At 43.6% G+C, this 25,158-nt stretch overlaps 1 protein-coding gene across 1 annotated transcript; it reads left to right on the top strand.

The window, feature by feature from the left end:
- The first annotated feature begins 1,875 nt into the window (after positions 1–1,875).
- LOC111978375 (myosin light chain kinase, smooth muscle) lies at positions 1,876–24,346 on the top strand. Its single transcript, XM_024008408.2, has 15 exons — positions 1,876–1,984; positions 2,440–2,627; positions 7,902–7,937; positions 8,168–8,298; positions 8,529–8,685; positions 9,496–9,807; positions 10,011–10,107; positions 10,460–10,663; positions 11,082–11,299; positions 18,658–18,781; positions 19,194–19,346; positions 19,768–19,897; positions 21,739–21,820; positions 21,971–22,111; positions 22,632–24,346. The coding sequence occupies exons 2-15, from the start codon at positions 2,465–2,467 to the stop codon at positions 22,829–22,831; spliced, it is 2,148 nt and encodes a 715-aa protein (XP_023864176.1). The 5' UTR covers positions 1,876–1,984; positions 2,440–2,464; the 3' UTR covers positions 22,832–24,346.
- Positions 24,347–25,158: the final 812 nt, after the last annotated feature.

Below are 25,158 nucleotides of genomic sequence, written 5' to 3'. Positions count from 1 at the left end.
GTAGGCTACAGAAAAGGCCACATACTCTTTCTACCATATCCTCTATCTGCTACARGAATTACGTTAGATAATTWTTTTGACAGAACGTTGGTGGAGCGCCGCAGAGATGCGTTTCTCTGACAGCACCCTGGAGAGGCGCCCCTGCCTTTGACAAAGTGGGCACTGCTTATCACCGGGCGGCATCAACACTCACCTAACTAAAAATCCCCTATGCCTCTGGTTGAGAGAAATTGCCATTGATTTAAGGCAGAATTGAGAGGTTTTACATGTTGTTGGAGGTGCACGTTGGGTCAGTTTAGCTCAGGAAAGGCCGCCCTCGTCAATRTGCCGCCACAGGCGGCCGCCTAATCCTGCCTAATCAGCGGGCCTGACTCTCATATAATTTGTTTTGATAATCTGATATCAAAACCTAAAACTCAATCAGGCCTGCCCTGCCAAACCAACTACAGCAAGTTGGGGTATACAGTACCTTCAGGCTATGGACAGCCTCTCCACARAGCTCACATACATGAGCTAGAGGATAACTAAAGAACACTGTTGAAACAGGTACATATATACAGATGACCATACCCCATGGAGCTCTATTCACCCAAATGTACATATCCCGGCTAAGTAGACATTTMAAACATTCCTGGCTCAATCTCAAAACAGGAACACTTAATAAAGGAATATACGCTTCATAATAGCTCTGTAGGTCAACYGGCTGAAAAATGTAGGCGTATTACTAATGAGCCGCGCACCTGCYCACGCTCCCATTACACACGAATGACATACATGGGACTACAAATAAAGGTGAAATATATTTCTCATCGGTGTAGCGAGTGTCCATTTGCACCTGCACATCACATGGACTTGGAGGATTGCAAATGGGTAGACCTAAATTACCGCATTCAAATATGAAACTGAAATGGCCAAAATGTGACTTGACCAAACATTAAAGTGGCAAAATGTTTTCGGGCAAGCTGACCAAATTCACATTGAAATGTGTGTTATAGATCTGTAATTCTCATTTAACATCTAAAAATTGTTAGATCTCTTCTGTGGGCAGTATTTCTATGCTCCCTGTTCTTTAATTTAGTTTTGGCTTTTACTTTCGGTTTTGTACACCAGCTTCAAAAAGCTGAAAATAAAATATTTTTGGRTATGTAAAAGATATTTCAGAGCGGTTTTGATTGTACAATGATTCTCTACACTATACCTGCTTGTTTTGTCACATAAACTAAATATAAAATATGAACGCTCCAAACCATTTATAAGGGGAAGTAAAAAATGTGCCTTCCAATGGTGAGAGTGGCGAGTCAGCTTCTTCACACAGTCCTTTACATATGCATGAGAGAAGATGGGCCTAGCAATGGCCCCAGCTAGCAGGCAGAGAGACATTCTGTACTACAACTGTGAACCAGCGTTGCCAGATACTATTGACACTTTCCTGCCCAATGCACAAAAAAGTTACACTTTTGCCAGCCCAATGACAAAACAAATGCTTGTAAAACTTCCCAGTTGTTTGTAAAACCGCCCAATCTGGCGAAACTGCTGTAAACCCTGGAACCATGGAACACACCTTGAATGACAGACACAACAAGACACTCTCAGAAACAGCAAGCCTGCATGGGATTTCCAAAAGCAAGTGAACATATTCAAGTGAASGTATATCACCTATACCTCAATTCTATCCACAACATTCTATCTCTGTGAGAAATCCCTAACTGTAAGATTCATTCAGCTAGATTGGAGATTATTATTTGTAGTGTGGTTTGACACAGTGGGTTAGACAAATATAAAAGCTGTCCTACTTGCTCTCCTAGATTCCTGTGATGTCATTAGTGGCGTAGAGATTGCCAAACAAACATGCCACAGAGGAGAACGACGAGGCTGTTTTTTGTTTGTGGTGTGTGTTCTGTGTGTATGTGATTTATTGTGACAGTTGGCTAGGTGTGCTTAGCAGAGGCGTTTGGTGACTGTGTTTGGTGAAGGACATAACCAAGTAGGTGAACTCTCTCTGTTCATTTCTCTCCATGTCTCTCTTTCTCTATATCTCTCTTTGTTTTTGTTGTGTGTGTGTGTGTGTGAGAGTTAGTTCTCTCTCTGTCTGTTGTGTTGTGGGAGGGGGAGGCGGGCCACTGGCCAGCCATATAATTGAACCTGATAAATATAGTGGTTTCCTGTGGTGGGATAGAGAGCTAGCTAGTGGCTGTAGCCAGTGTGAAAGCAATGCCAGATGAGGTGTGAATTGTGAACCAAAGGGAACATATGAGAGTTTGACACATCGCTTTGCAGAGAGATGGAAAGTGAAAGAGATAAGAGTGTGAGAGAGAAAGAAATCAAGAAGAAATAAAAGGAGACAGCCAATAAGAGGAGAGGGCGAAAAAGGGGTCGTTGACAGACAGCGAATCGGAAACCTTGTCGTGTCTGCTTAACATTGAATGGTTGCCTCTTCAGATGTGGCCATTTTCACCTGGCAAAGATGGACAAGGCCAGCATGGGCCCCAAGAAGACTTTCGTGTCCACTTTTCGGATGAATTTTAAGCCTGCCGCCCCTCAGTTTGTGTTGAAGGGGATCAAGAATGAGCTGGAGGACAGGGACACTGCTCAGGGGGGTAGCAGCAAGCAGATAACCATATCAACAGGTAAGGACTCAGTTTGAACTATTTTAAATAGTTTACTGTTGWCATCAATCAAATATTTCTGGCTCTTGAAGAACGGGACTCAGACCTTCTTGAAAAATAGCATAGTGCTTTATCGTAGCAATGGTAGTAATTATTTTGGTCATCATTTTGTAGTTATGTGGACGTTTTGGGGCATTGGTCCTATGTGAATCTCAGTGATTGAACTCTTGAAGAACAAGCAACTGACCCTCACTGATCATCCYAAACCTAATTAGCATATGATTCAGAGGTGTTTGCCTGACTCTCGAGGTAAGCAAYCCCCTAGACTAGTTCTGGATGTTTGTTGTTATTATCCTACCTTGCTGTATGGCCAGAAGYCTCTTTTTTGTTTTGTTGATTTGACAATATCAACATGTTCAAAGGCATTTGTGTATCTATACAACTGAACCACTTATAACGTTTTCTAATAATTCCAGTTATAATTATTACATGTTGAATGCATGAGCCTATTGCCAAAATATTGGTGACGTAAAATAAATAACACCTCTTCAGAGGTTCAAGCCAGCAAAGCTGCCTTATATTTAAATCTTCTGCCGCGTTCAAAATGACTGGAAACTCGGAACTGGGAAATCTCTGACTTCAGTGAGTTCAAGACWACTGGGAACTCGGGGGYYAAAAACAAGCTCCGACAAGCTCCGACTGTACAAAAAAATGTCTTGTATGCTGCTGCATAAATTATGTAATATGCCAGGGAGATATGTATACTGCAGCTAAGAAAGTAATACTAAGTGTATGTTGTGTAGTAAGCAGTTAGTAGCCAAATTAGTCACCCTAATAATTTGGTCCCTTTTCCCCTCATAACTTAGCCTACTGTTCTGACCATTGGTCATGTGAGTACCTACAGTATGCGGTGTCTCAGCCTGTGCTGCGTCTTTTGTGCATTGTGTATTARGGGTCTCCTCCCGTGTCGTTCTACGAGGTTTACCCGCGCTCTTTTGTTTGGGTACATCCCAGTGTTTTGTATATGTGTTTGTTTTGGGTTTATTAAAAACCCAAGATGATGTATTCCTGCGCCTGTCTCCAAATCCTTTATACCAGCGTGACAGGTATATTTTCACCTCTTAATTTCACCTACTGTTCCGACTTGGTGGTGCACATTTAGCCTATAGCCTATTTTAGAGAAATGTCATCATCAAATATTTTAAAAGCTTTCATTGTCTGCTTATATGCCCCCTTTATTTATCCTACGGTTCTGACTTGGTGTACAGGGAGAATACTGTAAGAACGGCCCACGTTCAGAATTCTGTCGTTGTACATTTAAAAAGTGCTGAACAAATAGTTACATTGACCATGTCTGTCCTAGCTCGCTCATTAATGTCTTAATCAAAATTACGGATTGCCTCTTATCCACTCGTCGTCCCCTTAAGCCATAGCTTGTACATCTCAATTATCAGTAAAAAACATATTTGTTTAAGCAAGTCAGCCATATCAGCTATGTTTTTTTAAAGGCAGTAAATGAGGCTGAATGAATTGTTTCGCTGCCAGACAAGGCTCAGCTGATAGCCAGGNCATAACTTAGCCTACTGTTCTGACCATTGGTCATGTGAGTACCTACAGTATGCGGTGTCTCAGCCTGTGCTGCGTCTTTTGTGCATTGTGTATTATGGGTCTCCTCCCGTGTCGTTCTACGAGGTTTACCCGCGCTCTTTTGTTTGGGTACATCCCAGTGTTTTGTATATGTGTTTGTTTTGGGTTTATTAAAAACCCAAGATGATGTATTCCTGCGCCTGTCTCCAAATCCTTTATACCAGCGTGACAGGTATATTTTCACCTCTTAATTTCACCTACTGTTCCGACTTGGTGGTGCACATTTAGCCTATAGCCTATTTTAGAGAAATGTCATCATCAAATATTTTAAAAGCTTTCATTGTCTGCTTATATGCCCCCTTTATTTATCCTACGGTTCTGACTTGGTGTACAGGGAGAATACTGTAAGAACGGCCCACGTTCAGAATTCTGTCGTTGTACATTTAAAAAGTGCTGAACAAATAGTTACATTGACCATGTCTGTCCTAGCTCGCTCATTAATGTCTTAATCAAAATTACGGATTGCCTCTTATCCACTCGTCGTCCCCTTAAGCCATAGCTTGTACATCTCAATTATCAGTAAAAAACATATTTGTTTAAGCAAGTCAGCCATATCAGCTATGTTTTTTTAAAGGCAGTAAATGAGGCTGAATGAATTGTTTCGCTGCCAGACAAGGCTCAGCTGATAGCCAGGTGTAGCAGTGGTAAGGTGTTGAGACTGCTGTTGGGACTTTATGTAGGCCCTAACAGTTTGTGGGCACCGTTTGTCACCTTGATAGTGCAATTAATGTATTGTTTACTGTTGTGTAGTGGCTTTGATGGCATTCATCACAATTTTTGGGGTGAGTTGGCCCCATCAAAATGGACATGCTAAAATCGCCACTTGATAGATCCCAAATMAATACAATCACTAGCATCAAAAAACCTTTTAAGCAATGAGACTGAGGCAACAGATAAGAACGTTAAGCTTAAAATGTTGATAAACTATTAGGCAATTTTTTCCACATTATAAGCACAGCAACGCACACAGGGCAGTAGGCTATAAGCGTAAATGTTCCATTTGCAGGTAAACACCATTCTCAAAAGTGACCACAAATGTGATTATGCATGTAATGCTTTAATTATAAAGGTGCATTTTATGGTGAAAATGATCTTCCCCAAACTTGAAATTCATGCGTTGTGTATGTATGGCAGTTAGGCTCTACACCCGTTGTAAAACGGATTAATGTCCTTCATTTTAAGAAGTTGATTAGCCACTTTAGATTTGATACGGGCCAGCAGGTAGCCTAGTGGTTAGACTTGGACTTGTAACCGAAAGGTTGCAAGATCGAATCCCGAATCCCCGAGCTGACAAGGTAAACATCTGTCGTTCTGCCCCTGAACAAGGCAGTTAACCCACTGTTCCTAGGCTGTCACTGAAAATAAGAATTTGTTCTTAACTGACGTGGTAAAGGTAAAATTAAAATAAATAACAAATACAAACTTTATAAAAAAATATAGGCCTACGGGCTAGGCTACATGAGTGTGTGACTTTGATTTGAAAAATTTGGGATAAAAGCATGCGCTGTTTCGTGCTTTAAGCTGAGCACTAAGACGGCACTCAACGAGCTGTATAAGGCCATAAGCAAACAAGAAAATGCTCATCCAGAGGCGGCGCTCCTAGTGGCCGCGGACTTTAATGCAGGGAAACTTAAATCTGTTTGACCTAATTTCTACCAGCATGTTAAATGTGCAACCAGAGGGGAAAAAAACTCTAGACCACCTTTACTCCACACACAGAGACGCGTACAAAGCTCTCCCTCGCTCTCCATTTGGCAAATCTGACCATGACTCTATCCTCCTGATTCCTGCTTACAAGCAAAAACTAAAGCAGGAAGTACCAGTGACTCACTCAATAAGGAAGTGGTCAGATGACGTAGATGCTACAGGATTGTTTTGCTAGCACAGACTGGAATATGTTCTGGGAATCTTCCGATAGCATTGAGTCGTACACCACATCAGTCACTGGCATATCCCAACCTATCCCAACCAGAAGCCATGGAAAACAGGCAACATCCGCACTGAGCTAAAGGCTAGAGCTGCCGCTTTCAAGGAGCGGGACACTAATCTGGACGCTTATAAGAAATCCCGCTATGCCCTCAGACGAACCATCAAACAGGCAAAGCGTCAATACAGGGCTAAGATTGAATCGTACTATACCGGCTCCGACGCTCGTCGGATATGGCAGGGTTTGCAAACTTTTATGGACTACAATGGTAAGCACAGCCGCGAGCTGCCCAGTGACACGAGCCTACCAGACGAGCTAAATAACTTCTATGCTCGCTTCGAAGCAAGCAACACTGAAGCATGCATGAGAGCATCAGCTGTTCCAGACGACTGTGTGATCACGCTCTCTGTAGCCGATGTAAGACCTTCAAACAGGTCAACATTCACAAGGCCGCAGGGCCAGACGGATTACCAGGATGTGTGCTCTGAGCATGCGCTGACCAACTGGCAGGTGTCTTCACTGACATTTTCAACCTGTCCCTGACCAAGTCTGTAATACCAACATGTTTCGAGCAGACCACCATAGTCCCTGTGCACAAGAACATCAAGGTAACCTGCCTAAATGACTACRGACACGTAGCACTCACGTCTGTAGCCTTGAAGTGCTTTGAAAGGCTGGTCARGGCTCACATAAACACCATTATCCCAGAAACTCTAGATCCACTCCAATTTGCATACCGCCCCAACAGATCCACAGATGATGCAATCTCTATTGCACTCCACACTGCCCTTTCCCACCTGGACAAAAGGAWCAKCTACTTTTACTTTTTTTTCTTCTTAAAACTGCATTGTTGGTTAAGGGCTTGTAAGTAAGCATTTCACTGTAAGGTTGTATTCGGCGCATGTGACAAATTTGATTTGATTCGCAAGTGATAGGCTAATATTGTCACCCATCAGACTATTCTTGATGTAATCTTGTCTTTACATATACTAAATAATATGTGTGTGAAATTAGTTTTGATTTAGAATGGACCATTATCATGGACCTGTCTCGAAACAGGAGCAGGAGAAACATTTTTACTTCATCGATGCACTTAAATAGTGAATAGAGGACGCTTTTCCCATGGTTCATTTTCATGCCATCCAGGTAGGCTATACTCCTGTTGTAAAGAGAAGCAATGTGCWTAATATTAGGAAAGTTGTGAAATAAATATAGTAGGCCTAGCTTATAAAAAGCTGATGGGATCCTCTTTTTAATAGAGGCCCTTCAGTCTGTTTTCTCACACAATTGCATAGCCTATTGAATTGCTGTMCAACGTGTTCGGTGAGATGTTCAYTCACATTTGCATTGATGTCAGAGTGATGAGAAGGACAARAGAGTGCTGAGTACCAGGCAGATAGCAAGTTTGGTAGGCTACTAATGACCATCAGTAGCATCAGWGCTTGGAGAAGCCTAGTTACCGTGACTAAACGGTCACGTGGAATTTGACTGCTGTCATGACCACCGGTGTGACAGTAATAAGTRACCGTAACAGCCCTAGATGTGTGCYCCTAAAATTTGGATGTGATCCGCCAACCAAATCCCAAAGGAGACCATGAGACAGGAGAGAGGATGCGAGAAGTAGGCAATTGCGATCTTACACCCCCCCCAAAAAAGTTATAATATTAATTGCTATCTTCCCATAGTCAATCACCCATGTAATGTGACACATTTCTTTTCAGATATCACCTCAAAGAGACGAGTCTCCACTGAAAAGGGTGAGTTGGTCCATTAACAACTGCTTGTTCTCCACTCAGATTTAGAATAACAAGTATCAAGACAAAGGCCCTCCTATTCGCATGTGTTTCATTGAACACTTAAAGTACCAAGAGCAAGTCAAACTTTACCCAACTTGAAATATGCTTCAAACCGGCAGTTTGCATGCTTTGCAAAAAGAGTTGAGCTCAGTGATGTGATGTTAACCACTCGTTGTCTCTGCCTCTTCCAGGTCCCCTGCTGGAGTTTCTTGACCCCCAAGAGCAGCTGGAGGTGCGGGTGGGACGGCAGGCCAGACTCCACTGTGCCTTCAGGAGCTGCAGTGTTCCTGTGGCTTCCTGCTGGATCTACAACAGAGAGCAGGTCTGGGTTGAATTGGCTTGGGGTCAGAAATAAGGCTGTATGGCTTTATCATATCTATTGTTGYTACTTTAAATAAATGTACAACTTTTCACAGATTAAGTTAAATGTTTTACTTCTCAAAACATCTGGGACCAGTTTACCGGATTAAGTCTAGTCCTGGATTAAACACCAATCTCAAGTGCATTTTAGTCCAAGAATAGGTTTATTCTGTCTCTTCTCCCTCTATGCAGGTGGTTGCAGGCAGGCCGAGGACTCGTGTAGAAAGCAGTGACACTGACAGCAGTGTGGAGATATCTCAGGCTTGTCCGGACGATGCGGGTACATACACTATATTGGTGCGGAATCGCAGGGGCTTGGCTCAGCACACAGTCACCCTCAGTGTTATCGGTGAGTATCCTGGGGCGTGTTCATGATCACTAAAGTTTCAACCGTTCAATAAACTAGGGTCATATTCACTAGGCACCAAATGAAAGAAAATGTACTGAAACAGAGAGGGACTTGCTGAAATCCAGCTAGTCTCTCTCTGTCCCTCTCTGTTTTAGTTTTTTGTTGCAAAACATTTTGCTACAGTGTACACTAATGAATGCGATCCTGCCTTATCCCAATTGACAATTATTGCTGATAGATTGCATTACCACAACATAATACCAATGAGCCTCGATTCTGCTCCTGGAGAGCCACAGAGCAAGACGAGATGGTTACTCGCACGTAACAATTCCAAGAATAGTCCTGCTAGTAAACTCAATGTCAACGAACCRTACGGTTCGGGGAATGTGTCTTCATCTTGAACAGTCTTGTTCAGGGTGAAGCAGGAAAAGTTCACAGCTGCTGACCTCGACTACGTCAAAAGTGTTATGCATTTGGTCTCTCGGAGCTCAATTGCTTCCATCTAAAGTTGACCATGGGCCCTCTTCCAATAGTTTTAAATGGCTTCCTGCCTTCTTTCCTACATTGAGGTATCATCACTGCTCTAACATGACTGAACTAATGAGTTAAGTAAAGTATTAGGAAACCACATATAACTTGGGCCCTGTTCCAATTCTATACCACATCTACCTTGGATCCTGTTCCAATGCTTTCAAATGGCATCCTTCCTTAGGAATCCAAATCCACCACACCAGGCATGTCAGATCAGTGCTTTCAAAAGGAAGCAAATGTAATCTCACAGGCTCTGTGTTTGTCTCCCTGTCTTCTCAGACCGGCCTCACCCTCCGGCATCTAGTCCCATGGTCTCCCAGCTCTCCTCCTGCTCCCTGGTCCTGTCATGGTCGGGGCCCAGCTACGACGGGGGCACTGCCGTCACAGGCTACGCGGTAGAGGTGAAACGAGAAGGCACTGAGAAGCCTGAGGACTGGACTGAGGTGACGACCCGTTGCAAGAACACCTCGTACCGGATCCGCTCGGTCCTGGAGCCCCTGGGGGAGTACCGCTTTCGCGTTCGGGCCTACAATTTGGCAGGTGTCAGTGAGCCGAGTGAGGTGTCGGACTGTGTCAAGATGGACACCAGAGGTTGGTGGATATTGATTTTCTCCAAACAGTGACTTTGATGATTACTACAAGTTTAGATCTTAAAACAGTTGTTGATCTGATTGGTTGTCCCTTGTCTATTGGTTTTTCCTTTAAATGTCTCGTATCTACATTCTGTTGAATTCAACTACACATATACTGTACAGTAGTTCTTGTTGACTAATCTTCATTCTGTGCTTTTGAAGGAGAGCCAAAAGAGGAATCCCAATCGTATGTGACTGTCACCATTGACACCACGCACAAAGTCAAGGATCATTACAACGTGCATGAGAAGCTGGGAGTGTAAGCATTAGATGGTCACTCACTCAGTATATTGACTCGTTGCTGAACTGGGTTGTGTTCAGTTGGCATGAAACGGAACAAAACTGTCCGAAACTGAAGTACTATCTGGGTTGTATTAATTTGTGCTCATCATWGCAAACGAAAAGCGACAATGAGTGTTCTCATTGGACAAGTTCAGGTATTCCCTCCCAGTTTTGTTTAGTTTTCTTCTGTTTGGTGTCTTGTGAATATGACCATGAACTTGTCGATTTTCATTTTCTGTGGCGACACATTTTAAGACACTTGAAAACGTTTTGCTACTGTGTGTCCTAATGAACACAACCCCGCTAACTGCCTATTGGAACCTCAACAGGGGGAAGTTTGGCCAGGTGTTCAGGCTGAGTCACAAGGAGACAGGTCAGGTGTGTGCAGGGAAGTTCTACCGGGCCCATAGCTCCAAGGCGAAGGCTTTGGCGCGCAGGGAGATCGAGCTGATGAACTGTCTCCACCACCCCAAGCTGGTGCAGTGCCTCGGGGCCTATGACACCCGCTCCGAAATCATCATGGTGATGGAGTAGTAAGCACAGCCAGTTCCAATCATTAAGATTATTCCAGGAGTACAATTGCATTGATGTCTTTACTGAGTTTCCATTACAATATAATGTGTGCATTTCAATATGTGTGCATGTTTATAGTGTGTTTCTCTTCTGCACTTTCCTGGAGATAGGATTGAGGGCCACTGCTTGTAGCCTGGTACCTAGATCTCCTATGGTTGTTGTCATTGCCAAGTTTGGACTTGGCAAAACCACACAAACAGATCTTGGACCAGGCTGCACGGCTGTTGAGAGATCTACATTGTTTACATTGAACGTGCATATGCAAGGGATCAGTCTAATAACGGGCTTGTATCATTGAGGCCTATGCAATCCTCTAGAGCTACAGGATCTATGGATTGGTTTGACATGAGGACCTTGGTCTTCCTTATACATCTCTAGCATTGCCGGCGGGGAACTGTTTGAGCGCATCGTGGACGACAACTTTGAGCACACGGAGCCTACCAGCGCACGCTACATGCAACAGCTCCTGGAGGGCATGCAGTACATCCACCGGCAGAACATTGTCCACTTGGACCTCAAGCCAGAAAACATTGTGTGTGTGGACACCACGGGCACGCGGATTAAGATCATCGACTTTGGCCTGGCAGCCAAGCTGGGTGAGTGGGTTTGGAGTAGAGACTAATGGTGTTTTCAAACTATCGTGCTGACCCGAACGTTATTTTGCTACTTTCCTGGCTCAGATATTTTGTTTGCACAGTACAGCTTGGCTGAGCTCAACCCAGTAGTGTAAAAAGGGTCGTCATAGTGTCCTGCAGATACAAGGGCCATGTGCAGTAGGGCACAATGTTGTGGGCACAACGTTGTGGAACGTTCAGAATCAGGTCAAAATAAATATTGCGTAGAACAGACCTACAGTGCCTTCAGGAAGTATCACAACCCCTTGACTTTTTCCATATTTTGTTGTCTTACAGTCTGAATTTAAAATGGATTACATGGTGTTTTTTTGTCACTGGCCTACATACAATACCCCATAATGTCAAAGTGGAATTATGTTTTAAAAAATGACACTAAACCAAAATATAAACATCACATGTACAGTGTTGGCCCCATGTTTCATGAGCTGAAATAAAACTTCCCAGAAAGGTTCCATATGCACAAAAATCTTATTTCTTTTTTTGTGCACAATTTGTTAACATCCCTGTTAGTGAGCATTTCTCCTTTGCCAAGATATTCCACCCACCTGACAGGTGTGGCATATCACGAAGTTGATTAAACAACATAATCATTACACAGGTGCACCTTGCAGTGAGGACAATAAAAGGTCACTCTAAAATGTGCAGTTTTGCCACACAACACAAATCCACAGATGTATCAAGATTTGAGGGAGCGTTCAACTGGCATGCTAACTGAAGGAATGTCCACTAGAGCTGTTGCCAGAGAATTGAATGTTTGTTTCTCTACCATAAGCCGCTTRCAACGTTGTTTTAGAGAATTTGGCAGTACGTCTAACCGGCCTCATAACCGCAGACCACATGTAACCATACCAGCCCAGGAACTCCACATCCGGATTCTTCATCAGCGGGATCATCTGAGACCAGCCACCCGGACAGCTGATGAAACTTTGGGTTTGCACAACTGAAGAATTTCTGCACAAGCTGTCAGAAACAGCCTCAGGGAAGCTCATCTGCGTGCTCGTCGTCCTCACTAGGGTCTTGACCTGACTGCAGTTCGGCATCATAACTGACTTGAGTGGGCAAATGCTCACCTTCAATGTCCACTGGCACGCTGGAGAAGTGTGCTCTTTCAACTGTACCGGGCAGATGGCAGACGTGTGGGCGAGCGGTTTGCTGATGTCAACATTGTGAAAAGAGTGCCCCATGGTGGCGGTGGGGTTATGGCATGGGCAGGCATAAACTACGGACAACGAACACAATTACATTTTATAAATGTCAATTTGAATGAGATACCGTGACGAGATCCTGAGGCCAATTGTCGTGCCATTCATCCATCACCTCATGTTTCAGCATGATAATGCACAGCCCCATGTCGCAAAGATCTGTCGCATGCTGAAAATGTCATAGTTCTTCCATGGCCTGCATACTTACCAGACATGTCACCAATTGAGCATGTTTGGGATGCTCTGGATCAACATGTACGACAGCGTGTTCCAGTTCGTGCCAATATCCAGCAACTTCACACAGCCATTGAAGAGGAGTGGGACAACATTCCACAGGCCACACCAGATACTGACTGGTTTTCTGATCCACGCCCCTACATTTTTAACATATCTGTGACCATCAGATGCATATCGATATTCCCAGTCATGTGAAATCCATAGATTAGGGCCTAATAAATGTATTTCAATTGACTGATTTCCTTATATGAACTGTAACTCAGTAAAATCTTTAAAATTGTTCCATGTTGCATTTATATTTGTTCAGTGTCATTAAAAATGAAAAGCTGAAATCTCTTGAGTCAATAAGTATTCAACCCCTTTCTAATGGCAAGCCTAAGTAAGTGCAGGAGTAAAAATTTGGTCCCTCAGTCGAGCAGTGAATATCAACCACAGATTTAACCAGGTTTTCCAATGCCTCGCAAAGAAGGGCACTTATTGGTAGATGGGTAAAAAATACAAAATATGACATTGACTATCCCTTTGAGCATGATGAAGTTATTAATTACACTTTGGATGGTGTGTCAATACACCCAGTCACTACAAACATACAGGCATCCTTCCTAACTCAGTTGCCAGAGAGGAAGGAAACTGCACAGAGAAGAGTCTTGGTGGTTCTAAACTTATTCCATTTAAGAATGGAGGCCACTCTGTTCTTGGGGACCGTCAACGTTGCAGACATTTTTTGGTACCCTTCCCCAGATCTGTGCAGCAACACAATCCTGTCTCGGAGCTCTACGGTCAATTCCTTCGATCTCGTGACTTGGTTTTTGCTCTGACACGCACTGTCAACTGTGGGACCTTTACATAGACAGGTGTGTGCCTCTCCAAATCATGTCCAATCAATTAAATTTACCACAGATGGATTTGTAGAAACAGCTCAAGGATGATCAATGGAAASAGGATGCACCTGAGCTCAATTTCGAGACTCATAGCAAAGGGTCTGAGTACTTATGTAAATGAAGTTTTTCTGTTTTTATTTGTAATACATTTGCAAACATTCTCCAAAACCTGTTTTCAGTTTGCTCTCACTCTGTTTTCATTATGGGGTATTGTGTGTGGATTGAGGAACATTTGTTTTATTTAAACCATTATAGAATAAGGCTGTAATGTAACAAAATGTGGAAAAAGTGAAGGGGTCTGAATGTTTTCCGAATGCATTGTATCTAGATTTGTAAAATAGCTGGCCAGCAATTTTTTGACAACAGCTTGCCCATGAAATGGACACACGCAGAGGAGGCTGGTGGGAGGAGCTATATGACAGACYCATTGTAATGTCTGGAATGGAATGAATGGAAATGCGTCAAATGTGGTTTCCATAAGTTTGTGTTCGATACACTCCATTTATTCCATTCCAGCCATTACAATGAGCCCGTCCTTCTATAGCTCCTTCCATCAGCCTCCACTGGGCACCAGAGCATGTGAGCAGAGTTGAGCGGTTGGAAATCCCTATCCTCGCTCATGGAGCGGTGCTTGCACACCACTTCGGCGCTGACATTTAATCCTAGTAAAAATGTAATGTCTTAGGTCAGTTAGGATCACCACTTCATTTTAAGAATGTGAAATGTCAGAATAATAGCAGAGAGAATGATTTATTTCAGCTTTTATTTCTTTCATCACATTCCCAGTGGGTCAGAACTTAACATACACTCAATTAGTATTTGCTAGCATTGCCTTTAAATTGTTTAACTTGGGTCAAACTTGTTGGGTAGCCTTCCACAAGCTTCCCACAATAAGTTAGTTGAATTTTGGCCCATTCCTCCTGACAGAGCTGGTGTAACTGAGTTAGGTTTGTAGGCCTCCTTGCTCGCACACACTTTTTCAATTCTGCCCACAAATTTTCTATGGGATTGAGGTCAGGGCTTTGTGATGGCCACTCCAATACCTTGACTTTGTTGTCCTTAAGCCATTATGCCACAACTTTGGAAGTATGCTTGGGGTCATTGATCATTTGGAAGACCCATTTGCGACTAAGCTTTAACTTCCTGACTGATGTCTTGAGATGTTGCTTCAATATATCCACATCATTTTCCCAGCTCATGATGCCATCTATTTTGTGAAGTGCACCAGTCCCTCCTGCAGCAAAGCACCCCCACAACATGATGCTGCCACCCCCATTCTTCACGGTTGGAATGTTGTTCTTCAGCTTGCAAGCATCCCCCTTTTCCCTCCAAACATAACGATGGTCATTATGGCCAAACAGTTCTATTTTTGTTTCATCAGACCAGAGGACATTTCTCCAAAAAGTACGATCTTTGTCCCCATGTGCAGTTGCAAACCGTAGTCTGGCTTTTTATGGAGGTTTTGGAGCAGTGGCTTCTTCCTTGCTGAGCGGCCTTTCAGGTTATGTCGATATAGGACTCGATTTGCACTTTTCGCACCAAAGTACGTTCATCTCTAGGAGACAGAAGCCGTCTCCTTCCTGAGCGGTATGACGGCTGCGTGGTTCCATGGTGTTTATACTTGCGTACTATTGTTTGTACAGATGAACGTGGTACCTTCAGGRGTTTGGAAATTGCTCCCAYGGATGAACCAGACTTGTGGAGYWCRACAWTTGTTTTCTGAGGMRRTGGCTMYWTWRTTTTGATTTTCCCATGATGTCAAGCAAAGAGGCACTGAGTTTGAAGGTAGGCCTTGAAATACATCCACAGGTACACCTCCAARTGACTCAAATGATGTCAATTAGCCTATCAGAAGCTTCTAAAGCCATGAKATAATTTTCTGGAATTTTCCAAGCTGTTWAAAGGCACAGTCAACTTAGTGTATGTAAACCTCTGACCCACTGGAATTGTGATACAGTGAATTATAAGTGAAATAATTTGTCTGTAAACAATTGTTGGAAAAATGACTTGTGTCATGCACAAAGTAGATGTTAACAAACTATAGTTTTGGCAAGTCGGTTAGGACAAGAAATTTGTGGAGTGGTTGAAAAATTAGTTTTAATGACTCCAACCTAAGTGTATGTAAACTTCCGACTGCAACTGTCGGTATTTGTAGTTGTCCACATATTCTAAGACAGAACCGTCCAAAGTAGTGATGCTAGTCGGGCGGGCAGGTGCAGGCAGCGATCGGTTGAAGAGCATGCATTTAGTTTTACTAGCATTTAAGAGAAGTTGGAGGCCGCGGAAGGAGTGTTGTATGGCATTGAAGCTCGTTTGGAGGTTTGTTAACACAGTGTCCAAAGAAGGGCCAGATGTATACAGAATGGTGTCGTCTGCGTAGAGGTGGATCAGAGAATCACCAGCAGCAAGAGGGACATCATTGATGTATACAGAGAAAAGAGTCGGCCCGAGAATTGAACACTGTGGCACCCCCATAGAGACTGCCAGAGATCTGGACAACAGGCACTCCGATTTGAAACACTGAACTCTGAGAAGTAGTTGGTGAACCAGGTGAGGCAGTCATTTGAGAAACCAAGGCTATTGAGTCTGCCGATAAGAATGCGGTGACTGACAGAGTCGAAAGCCTTGGCCAGGTTGATGAAGACGGCTACACAGTAATGTCTTTTATCGATGGCGGTTATATCATTTAGGACCTTGAGCGTGGATGAGGTGCACCCATGACCAGCTCAGAAACAAGATTGCATAGCGGAGAAGGTACGGTGGGATTTGAAATGGTCGGTGATCTGTTTGTAAACTTGGCTTTTGAAGACTTTAGAAAGCGAGGGCAGGATGGATATAGGTGTGTAACAGTTTGGGTCTAGAGTGTCTCCCCCTTTGAAGAGGGGGATGATGGCAGCTTTCCAATCTTTAGGGATCTCAGACGATACGAAAGAGAGGTTGAACAGGCTAGTAATAGGGGTTGCAACAATTGCGGCGGATATTTTTAGAAAGAGAGGGTCCAGATTGTCTAGCCCAGCTGATTTGTAGGGGTCCAGATTTTGCAGCTCTTTCAGAACATCAGCTATCTGGATGTTGGTTGGAGAAGCGGGGGGGCGGGGGGGGGGGGGTTGGGGGGGGGGGGGGGGGGGGGGGGGGGGGCTTGAGCAAGTTGCTGCAGGGGGTGCAGAGCTGTTGGCTGGGGTAGGGGTAGCCAGGGGTGGCCGGGCGTTGAAAAATGCTTATTGAAATTCTCGATTATCATAGATTTATCGGTGGTGACAGTGTTTCCTAGCCTCAGTGCAGTGGGCAGCTGGGAGGGGATGCTCTTATTCTCCATGGACTTTACAGTGTCCCAAAACCTTTTGGAATTAGTGCTACAGGATGCAAATTTCTGTTTGAAATTGTTAGCCTTTGCTTTCCAAACTGACTGTGTATATTGGTTCCTGACTTCCCTGAAAAGTGGCATATTGCGGGGGCTATTCGATGCTAATGCAGTACGCCACAGGATGTTTTTGTGCTGGTCAAGAGCAGTCAGGTCAGGAGTGAACCAGGGACTATATCTGTTCTTAGTTTTACATTTTTTGAATGGGGCATGCTTATTTAAGATGGAGAGGAAAGCACTTTTAAAGAACAACCAGGCATCCTCTACTGACGGGATGAGGTCAATATCCTTCCAGGATACCCGGGCCAGGTCGATTAGAAAGGCCTGTTCGCAGAAGTATTTTAGGGAGCGGTTGACAGTGATGAGGGGTGGCCGTTTGACCGCGGACCCATTACGGACGCAGGCAATGAGGCAGTGATCTCTGAGATCCTGGTTGAAGACAGCAGAGGTGTATTTAGAGGGCAAGTTGGTCAGGATGATATCTATGAGGGTGCCCATGTTTACGGATTTAGGGTTGCACCTGGTAGGTTCCTTGATAATTTGTGTGAGATTGAAGGCATCTATCTTAGATTGTAGGACGGTCGGGGTGTTAAGCATATCCCAGTTTAGGTTACCTAACAGTAGAAACTCTAAAGATAGATGGGGGAAATCAATTCACATAAGGTGTCCAGGGCACAGCTGGGGGCTGAGGGGGGTCTATAACAAGCGGCAACAGTGAGAGACTTATTTCTGGAAAGGTGGATGTTTAAAAGTAGAAGCTGGAACTGTTTGGGCACAGACCCGCACCGCARTCACTCTCTTGCTCTTGGTCCTCATCTTAGTAAGTCACCTTGATTTAGCATCTGTGTGTTTTGATCAATTTCTTTATGAAACTCCATGACAGTAGCTAAAGCAAGCGGCTATTAGCAGCACACAAGTAGACTACAAATGCATGCTGGGGCGGGCATGCCCTGAGCTCAGTTGTGAAGTGAGGCTACTGGAGCGGGAAAGAAGGCCTATGCACCAGCCTTTGGTCATCTCGCTCCACGCTCCAGTCAAATTGGGCACACTCCGCTCCTCGCTCACATACTCTGCTGGGCACACACTATCAGCAGGGGGACAGAGGTTAGTAAACAGGAAAGGGTAGTCCACATATCCTGCAGCTGCACTGGCTAGCATCGCTTGTCAGCAGATGCATGCATGGACCCTACACTACCTGCTATCCAGTACCAACTACCCTTTTTCGTTTTTCCATTCTGATATCCACTACCCATTTTTATTTTTGTATTTGACTACTGGACATTGGGAGAGCATAACTTTTGAGACGCTTGCTGCCATCCTTTTATGTATTATTGTCTATGTATTTTATTGTGTTACTGTAAAGTATACTGTATTTAGATGTGAAATTCACTTTGAGTTTGTTCCATTGTGATTTGATCCGCTCTGTACAGAGATGGATGAAAAATCTTGAACACAATGGGCACGTTACAGGTCATTTTTATTGCAGGCTTGCTGAGCAATTGACCAGATTTCACATTACCACATTAACATGACACAGCAGTCTCCTGAGACTGCAATAAAGAGAACCTGGAATGTGGCCGGTATCAATGTAATAACCTTGACCGGCATGTTTTTCAACTGTTTTCCTCTCCAATACAGAGCCTGGTACCCCACTGTTGGTGATGCATGGGACGCCTGATTTTGTGGCCCCTGAGGTGATCAGCTACGAGCCGGTAGGGTTGGCCACTGACATGTGGAGCATCGGAGTCATCTGTTTCATCTTGTGAGTTATGAACAGGCCCACCGACTTGCTTCTATTCAAGTACACCAGGGTCCGGTGTTCAGTAGGGCGCACTGTAGAAAGAAATGTCTGGGTTGCGTTCACACTGGTGCAACATGCTAAACGTTTCAGATAGAAATACCATGAATAGAGCAGTTTTTTGTTGTTGCTGACTCTACATGTCATAGAGACATGCATGGCTGTTGTACACCATATATTTCTATCAGACAGTTTGCAACATTGTGCCTCATTGAACATGGTCAAGCGTAAGTTATCTTGTGGCAATGGGTGTAAAGCTTGCCTTTACTGCCATCTGCTGGCTATAAAAATATAACGGTGCCCCATAGGAACTGTCGAATGGTTCGATAAACACAAACAATGGGCAATGTGACCSTGCTTCTCTGCTGCCTCCCAGACTGAGCGGTGAGTTGCCCTTCCAAGGTAACAGTGACGCAGAGACCCTGAGCCTGGTGACGGCCGCCTGCTATGAGTTTGACCAGGAAAGCTTCGAGGACATCTCGGACCAGGCTAAAGACTTCATCACCTCTCTGCTCAAGAAYGACACAAGGTTTGTGTGTCCTACTGTCAAGATGTTGGTTGACTGGATGGCTGCTTGCTGGCATCCATATTGTCTTATGCACTTGGGACACGTGTACATGCGTGCCTGCATGTTTAGTCTGTCAGGCTAGATTTAAACTCCACCAAAATGTTCTCCTTAGCGAAACATTACTGACACTTGCTTAGTTACAACCTCTGACATGCACCCAAATTCTGTGTGGAGACCTGCGGCGTGTGGTGAAGTCACAGATAAATAGTCACCTCTATTTAGTAAATCTAGTGGAGTATAAATCCAAAGAAATGGCTAACAATATACTACTGGAGTTGGAGCAGGTTATTCTGTGTTGTGCTTGCAACTGAGTGTGAAATCAAGCAAGAAATGGTATAATGGTGTGCTCTTGCCCCTCCCCAAACCCTGACCCCGTCTTCAGGTGTAGGCTGTTGTGTGACGAGGCCCTGGCCCACCCCTGGATGGCCTCTTTTACTCTTCTGGTCCGCCGGCCCACCAAGGTCCTCAAGAAGGACAAGATTCGACGTTTCTTGGCCAAGCGCAGATGGAAGGTATATTACCTTACACAAATTAATTCTACATCACATTCCATTTCAAACGTTTTCTGCCCTAATGAACACATCCCTGGCCCCATACGGTATGTGCTGAAGCCAACTCTTCAATCGTTATCACGTCCAGCCATACAAACATCTTTGGCACGACTATGAACAGAGAGGAGTGAGCTAAAGCACAGACTGGGCCAGCAGGCGAACTCAGTGAATGAACCAACAAGGGGTCCGTTAATAGCATCTCATTGATTCAAATGGCAGATGCCTGGTTCTCAGTGATGTACAGTGGGGCAAAAAAGTATTTAGTCAGCCACCAATTGTGCAAGTTCTCCCACTTAAAAAGATGAYAGGCCTGTAATTGTCATCATAGGTACACTTCAACTATGACAGACAAAATGATGAAAAGAAATCCAGAAAATCACATTGTAGGATTTTTAATGAATTTATTTGCAAATTATGGTGGAAAATAAGTATTTGGTCTCCTACAAACAAGCAAGATTTCTGGCTCTCACAAACGTGTAACTGCTTCTTTAAGAGGCTCCTCTGTCCTCCACTCGTTACCTGTATTAATGGCACCTGTTTGAACTTGTTATCAGTATAAAAGACACCTGTCCACAACCTCAAACAGTCACACTCCAAACTCCACTATGGCCAAGACCAAAGAGCTGTCCAATGCCTGTCTCTTATACACATCTAGATGTGTATAAGAGACAGGCTTAAGCCAGTACATGTCCAGGCCCATCTGAAGTTTGCTAGAGAGCATTTGGATGATCCAGAAGAAGATTGGGAGAATGTCTTATGGTCAGATGAAACCAAAATAGAACTTTTTGGTAAAAACTCAACTCGTCGTGTTTGGAGGACAAAGAATGCTGAGTTGCATCCAAAGAACACCATACCTACTGTGAAGCATGGGGGTGGAAACATCATGCTTTGGGGCTGTTTTTCTGCAAAGGGACCAGTACGACCTGTCTCTTATACACATCTAGATGTGTATAAGAGACAGATCCAGAAGAAGATTGGGAGAATGTCTTATGGTCAGATGAAACCAAAATAGAACTTTTTGGTAAAAACTCAACTCGTCGTGTTTGGAGGACAAAGAATGCTGAGTTGCATCCAAAGAACACCATACCTACTGTGAAGCATGGGGGTGGAAACATCATGCTTTGGGGCTGTTTTTCTGCAAAGGGACCAGTACGACTGATCCGTGTAAAGGAAAGAATGAATGGGGCCATGTATCGTGAGATTTTGAGTGAAAACCTCCTTCCATCAACCTCCTTCCATCAGCAAGGGCATTGAAGATGAAACGTGGCTGGGTCTTTCAGCATGACAATGATCCCAAACACACCGCCCGGGCAACGAAGGAGTGGCTTCGTAAGAAGCATTTCAAGGTCCTGGAGTGGCCTAGCCAGTCTCCAGATCTCAACCCCATAGAAAATCTTTGTAGGGAGTTGAAAGTCCGTGTTGCCCAGCAACAGCCCCAAAACATCACTGCTCTAGAGGAGATCTGCATGGAGGAATGGGCCAAAATACCAGCAACAGTGTGTGAAAAGACTTACAGAAAACGTTTGACCTCTGTCATTGCCAACAAAGGGTATATAACAAAGTATTGAGAAACTTTTGTTATTGACCAAATACTTATTTTCCACCATAATTTGCAAATAAAAAAAATCCTACAATGTGATTTTCTGGATTTTTTTTCTCAGTCATAGTTGAAGTGTACCTATGATGAAAATTACAGGCCTCWCTCATCTTTTTAAGTGGGAGAACTTGCACAATTGGTGGCTGACTAAATACTTTTTTGCCCCACTGTATGTGGTGTTTTATATCCATCTCCATAACTATAGAAAACAGGCAAGGCTGTCCTGGCACTGCAGAGGATGGCAAACCTTACCAACGGATCTGACTCTCCTGGCAGCCCTGGGGAGGGTAAGAGACATATCCATTGACCATCCAGGGCTCAATGTCAGTGTTTTGCCTTTTTAATGTTAAATCAACTTCTGAAAAGTGGTACGCTCCTGTTTATTAACCTTTGTTGGAAGATGACAGTTATTTTCCCTCTCTCCTCCCCCCACCCAGAGGCTAGCTGGAGCCCGGCGGCAGAGCAGGCCATCCAAACCCTGGATCAGGAGCTGCAGAGCGAACCCCGCTTCCAGCAGGTCCTAAGGGACACCAGCCAGCCCCGTGGATCTACCGCCCGCCTGGCCTGCCGTGTCCAGGGTACGATTGGTTGGAAGCTTAATCAAGAGCAATGGTTGGGGCCAATTCAAATTGAAGTCAATTCAGGAAGTAAACATTCAATAATTGAAAAAAATGTCAATTTCCAATGACTTAATAAATGGAAAAGGAGAAGCTATTTTCAAGTGTTTCCATTTTTGATTTTTCAATTCAAATCATTCCAATTTSAGCGACTTCAATTAGATTTGACCTCAACCCTGCTCAAAACCCATTTGCTACACACGATCAATGAGAGCACTCTGTCGCCAGTGAAGCAGTCTTCCCATTGGCGTGCTCAGGGTGACCCTTGTGAACTTCAACAGTTTAATTTTAACCCTGGTCTCATGTTGCTTGTTATTGTAACCTTAGTTTTCCGTCGCTCGTCATTTGAACCCGTCACTCACCATTTTAACCCTATCCCCGTCACTTGCCCTTTGAACCATTGTCTCGCCCTGTGGCTTGTCATTTCAACCCTTCTCGCCCTTTCACTCATCATTTTAACCCTGGTCTCTCCCCGTCACAGGCTACCCTGAGCCGGAGGTGGTGTGGTTTAAGGATGAGGAGCCTGTGGAATCGTCGTCGAGGGTCACCGTGGAGTACGACGGCATGTGTGAGCTGGTCCTGACTGACCTGGGACCTGCCGACTCTGGGGTTTACAAGTGCAGAGCCACCAATGGCCTAGGGGAGGCGCTGTGCTCGGCCAAACTTACCGTGGAACTGTAGCCTGAAAACACAAAACATCTGGATCCCTAATCTCCACCTATTTCCCCAAAGTGTGCACTTTACGTTATGGATTTAACAATGGCGGAAACTCCCTAGTAGCCGATGATAACACCAATCCAATGTTTTGAATCCATAACGGGAAGTGTGGAAGTGCACACTTTGGGAGAAGGGTGCGGAATCGGGATGTAGCCTACAATCAATGTTGGGGAAGCTACTCTGAAAAGATAGTTTACCAAACTATCAATTACTTCACACTGGAAGAAGTTACGCTACAAATTTCAAGAACTGATCACTCGTGTTAATAGAATGTTTTTGTGCTTAATAGGACAAATTACACAATGTGTCAAGTGAGAATTGGACAGGTCTGATGTCGAAAAGGAAATTGCCTACTTCACCCATATTTTAGCAAAATAAATAGTGTGTAGTAGTTAGCTAAATGGCAAAAAAAGTAATTAACTGCTGAAACCACTATCAAGATTTTAATTTAGCTTAACTACTACCAAGCTACTGCAAAATATAGTTTAATTAGCAATTGAACTACAACGCAATCTAGAAGGTGACCTTGGTCTAAAATGTATAATCGTTGTGAACTGCTCTGAGGTGGAAGAACTGAACCAGTGAAAGCAAATTCAAGGGTGTTCATTAGGACACTGTACAGAGAGAGACCTGTTTTCATGCCATTTCTTTGTTGTTGCTTTTTCAGTTTTTTGACCCTGGGATAGATTGACCACTAAAATAAAATCAAATTTATTTATATAGCCCTTCGTACATCAGCTGATCTAGAGTGCTGTACTCAAAGTGCTGTACAGAAACCCAGCCTAAAACCCCAAACAGCAAGCAATGCAGGTGTAGAAGCACGGTCGGTCATGTTTCCTTCCCATCTCCTATGACTTCCYGTCATTGCAAGATGTAGGAGATGAGAAGGCCACTTTAGACTTGAGATACGGTCATTGTTAAAATGTCCATGGATGTCAAGGGTGGCTCAAAAACAATAGAATACACAATGGGCTGAACTGAGGTCTAAAAATGTAACAGTAAGGCTAAATGTATAGCAAGGGCAAACTAAGAAATGACAAGTGCACAAGGATGTGTAAATTCACTATTGCATGTTGATTTTTGTCATGACTTCCAGACAGTAAACTGTTCCTCAATGGTGCCTCTCACAGCTAGAAGCACAAGGAGGGTGTAGAAAGTTCAAAACACACCACTTTCCATTCACTTTGATTCAGTTGTGACACTTCATTTGATACACTAACTTTTAATACCAGCAAAGTACAATGCTTTACCAAACCCCTTCACTTTTTCCACATTTTGTTACAGCCCGAATTTAAAATGTATTAAATGTTGATTTCTTTGTCACTCGCCTACACACAATACCCCATAATGTCAGTGGAATMATGTTTTTATAAATGTTAACAAATGAATGAAAAGCTGAAATGTCTTAAGTATTCAACCCTTTGTTATAGCAAGCCTAAATAAGTTCAGGAATAAAACTTTGCTTAACAAGTCACATAAGTTTTATGGACTCTCACTGTGTGCAATTATAGTGTTTAACATGATTTTTGAATGACTACCTTATCTTTGTACGGTTCCTCAGTCAAGCAGTGTATTTCAAACAGATTCAACCAAAGATCAGGAAGGTTTTCCAATGCCRGGCAAATGACACCTATCGGTAGATGGGTTAAAAAGAAAAGCAGACATTGAATATCCCTTCGGATGGTGTATCAATACACCCAGTCACTACAAAGATACAGSTGTCCTTCCTAACTAAGTTGCCGGAGAGGAAGGAAACCACTCAGGGATTTCACCACGAGGCCAATAGTTTAAAAACAGTTACAAAATAATGGCTGCGATAAGATAGAAAACTGAGGATGGATCAACAACATTGTAGTTACTCCYAAATACTAACCTAATTGACAATGAAAAAAAGGAAGCCTGTACAGAATAAAAATATTCAAAAACATTCAACAAGTTACTAAAGTAATACTGCAACAAAAAAAATGCGGCAATGCAATTCACTTTTTGTCCTGAATAGAAAGTGTTCGTAGTATTGGATTTGCCCAACATATGAGTACCACTTTCCATATTTTCAAGCATTGTGTTGGCTGCATCATGTTATGGGTATGCTTGTAATAATTAAAAACTGGGGAGTTTTTCAYGATAAAAAAAMAAACTGAATGGGGATAAGCAGGCAAAATCCTAGAGTAAAACCTGGTTCAGTCTGCTTTCCACRATACACTGGGAGATTAATTCACCTTTCAGCAGTAATAATCTAAAACGTAAGGCCAAATCTATACTGGAGTGGGTTACCAAGAAGAAAGTGAATG

Source organism: Salvelinus sp. IW2-2015, linkage group LG18 (assembly GCF_002910315.2).
Source record: "Salvelinus sp. IW2-2015 linkage group LG18, ASM291031v2, whole genome shotgun sequence".
Lineage (NCBI taxonomy): Eukaryota > Metazoa > Chordata > Actinopteri > Salmoniformes > Salmonidae > Salvelinus > Salvelinus sp. IW2-2015.
Note: the sequence above shows the minus strand (reverse complement) of the source record. Positions and strands in the feature narration are given on the sequence as shown.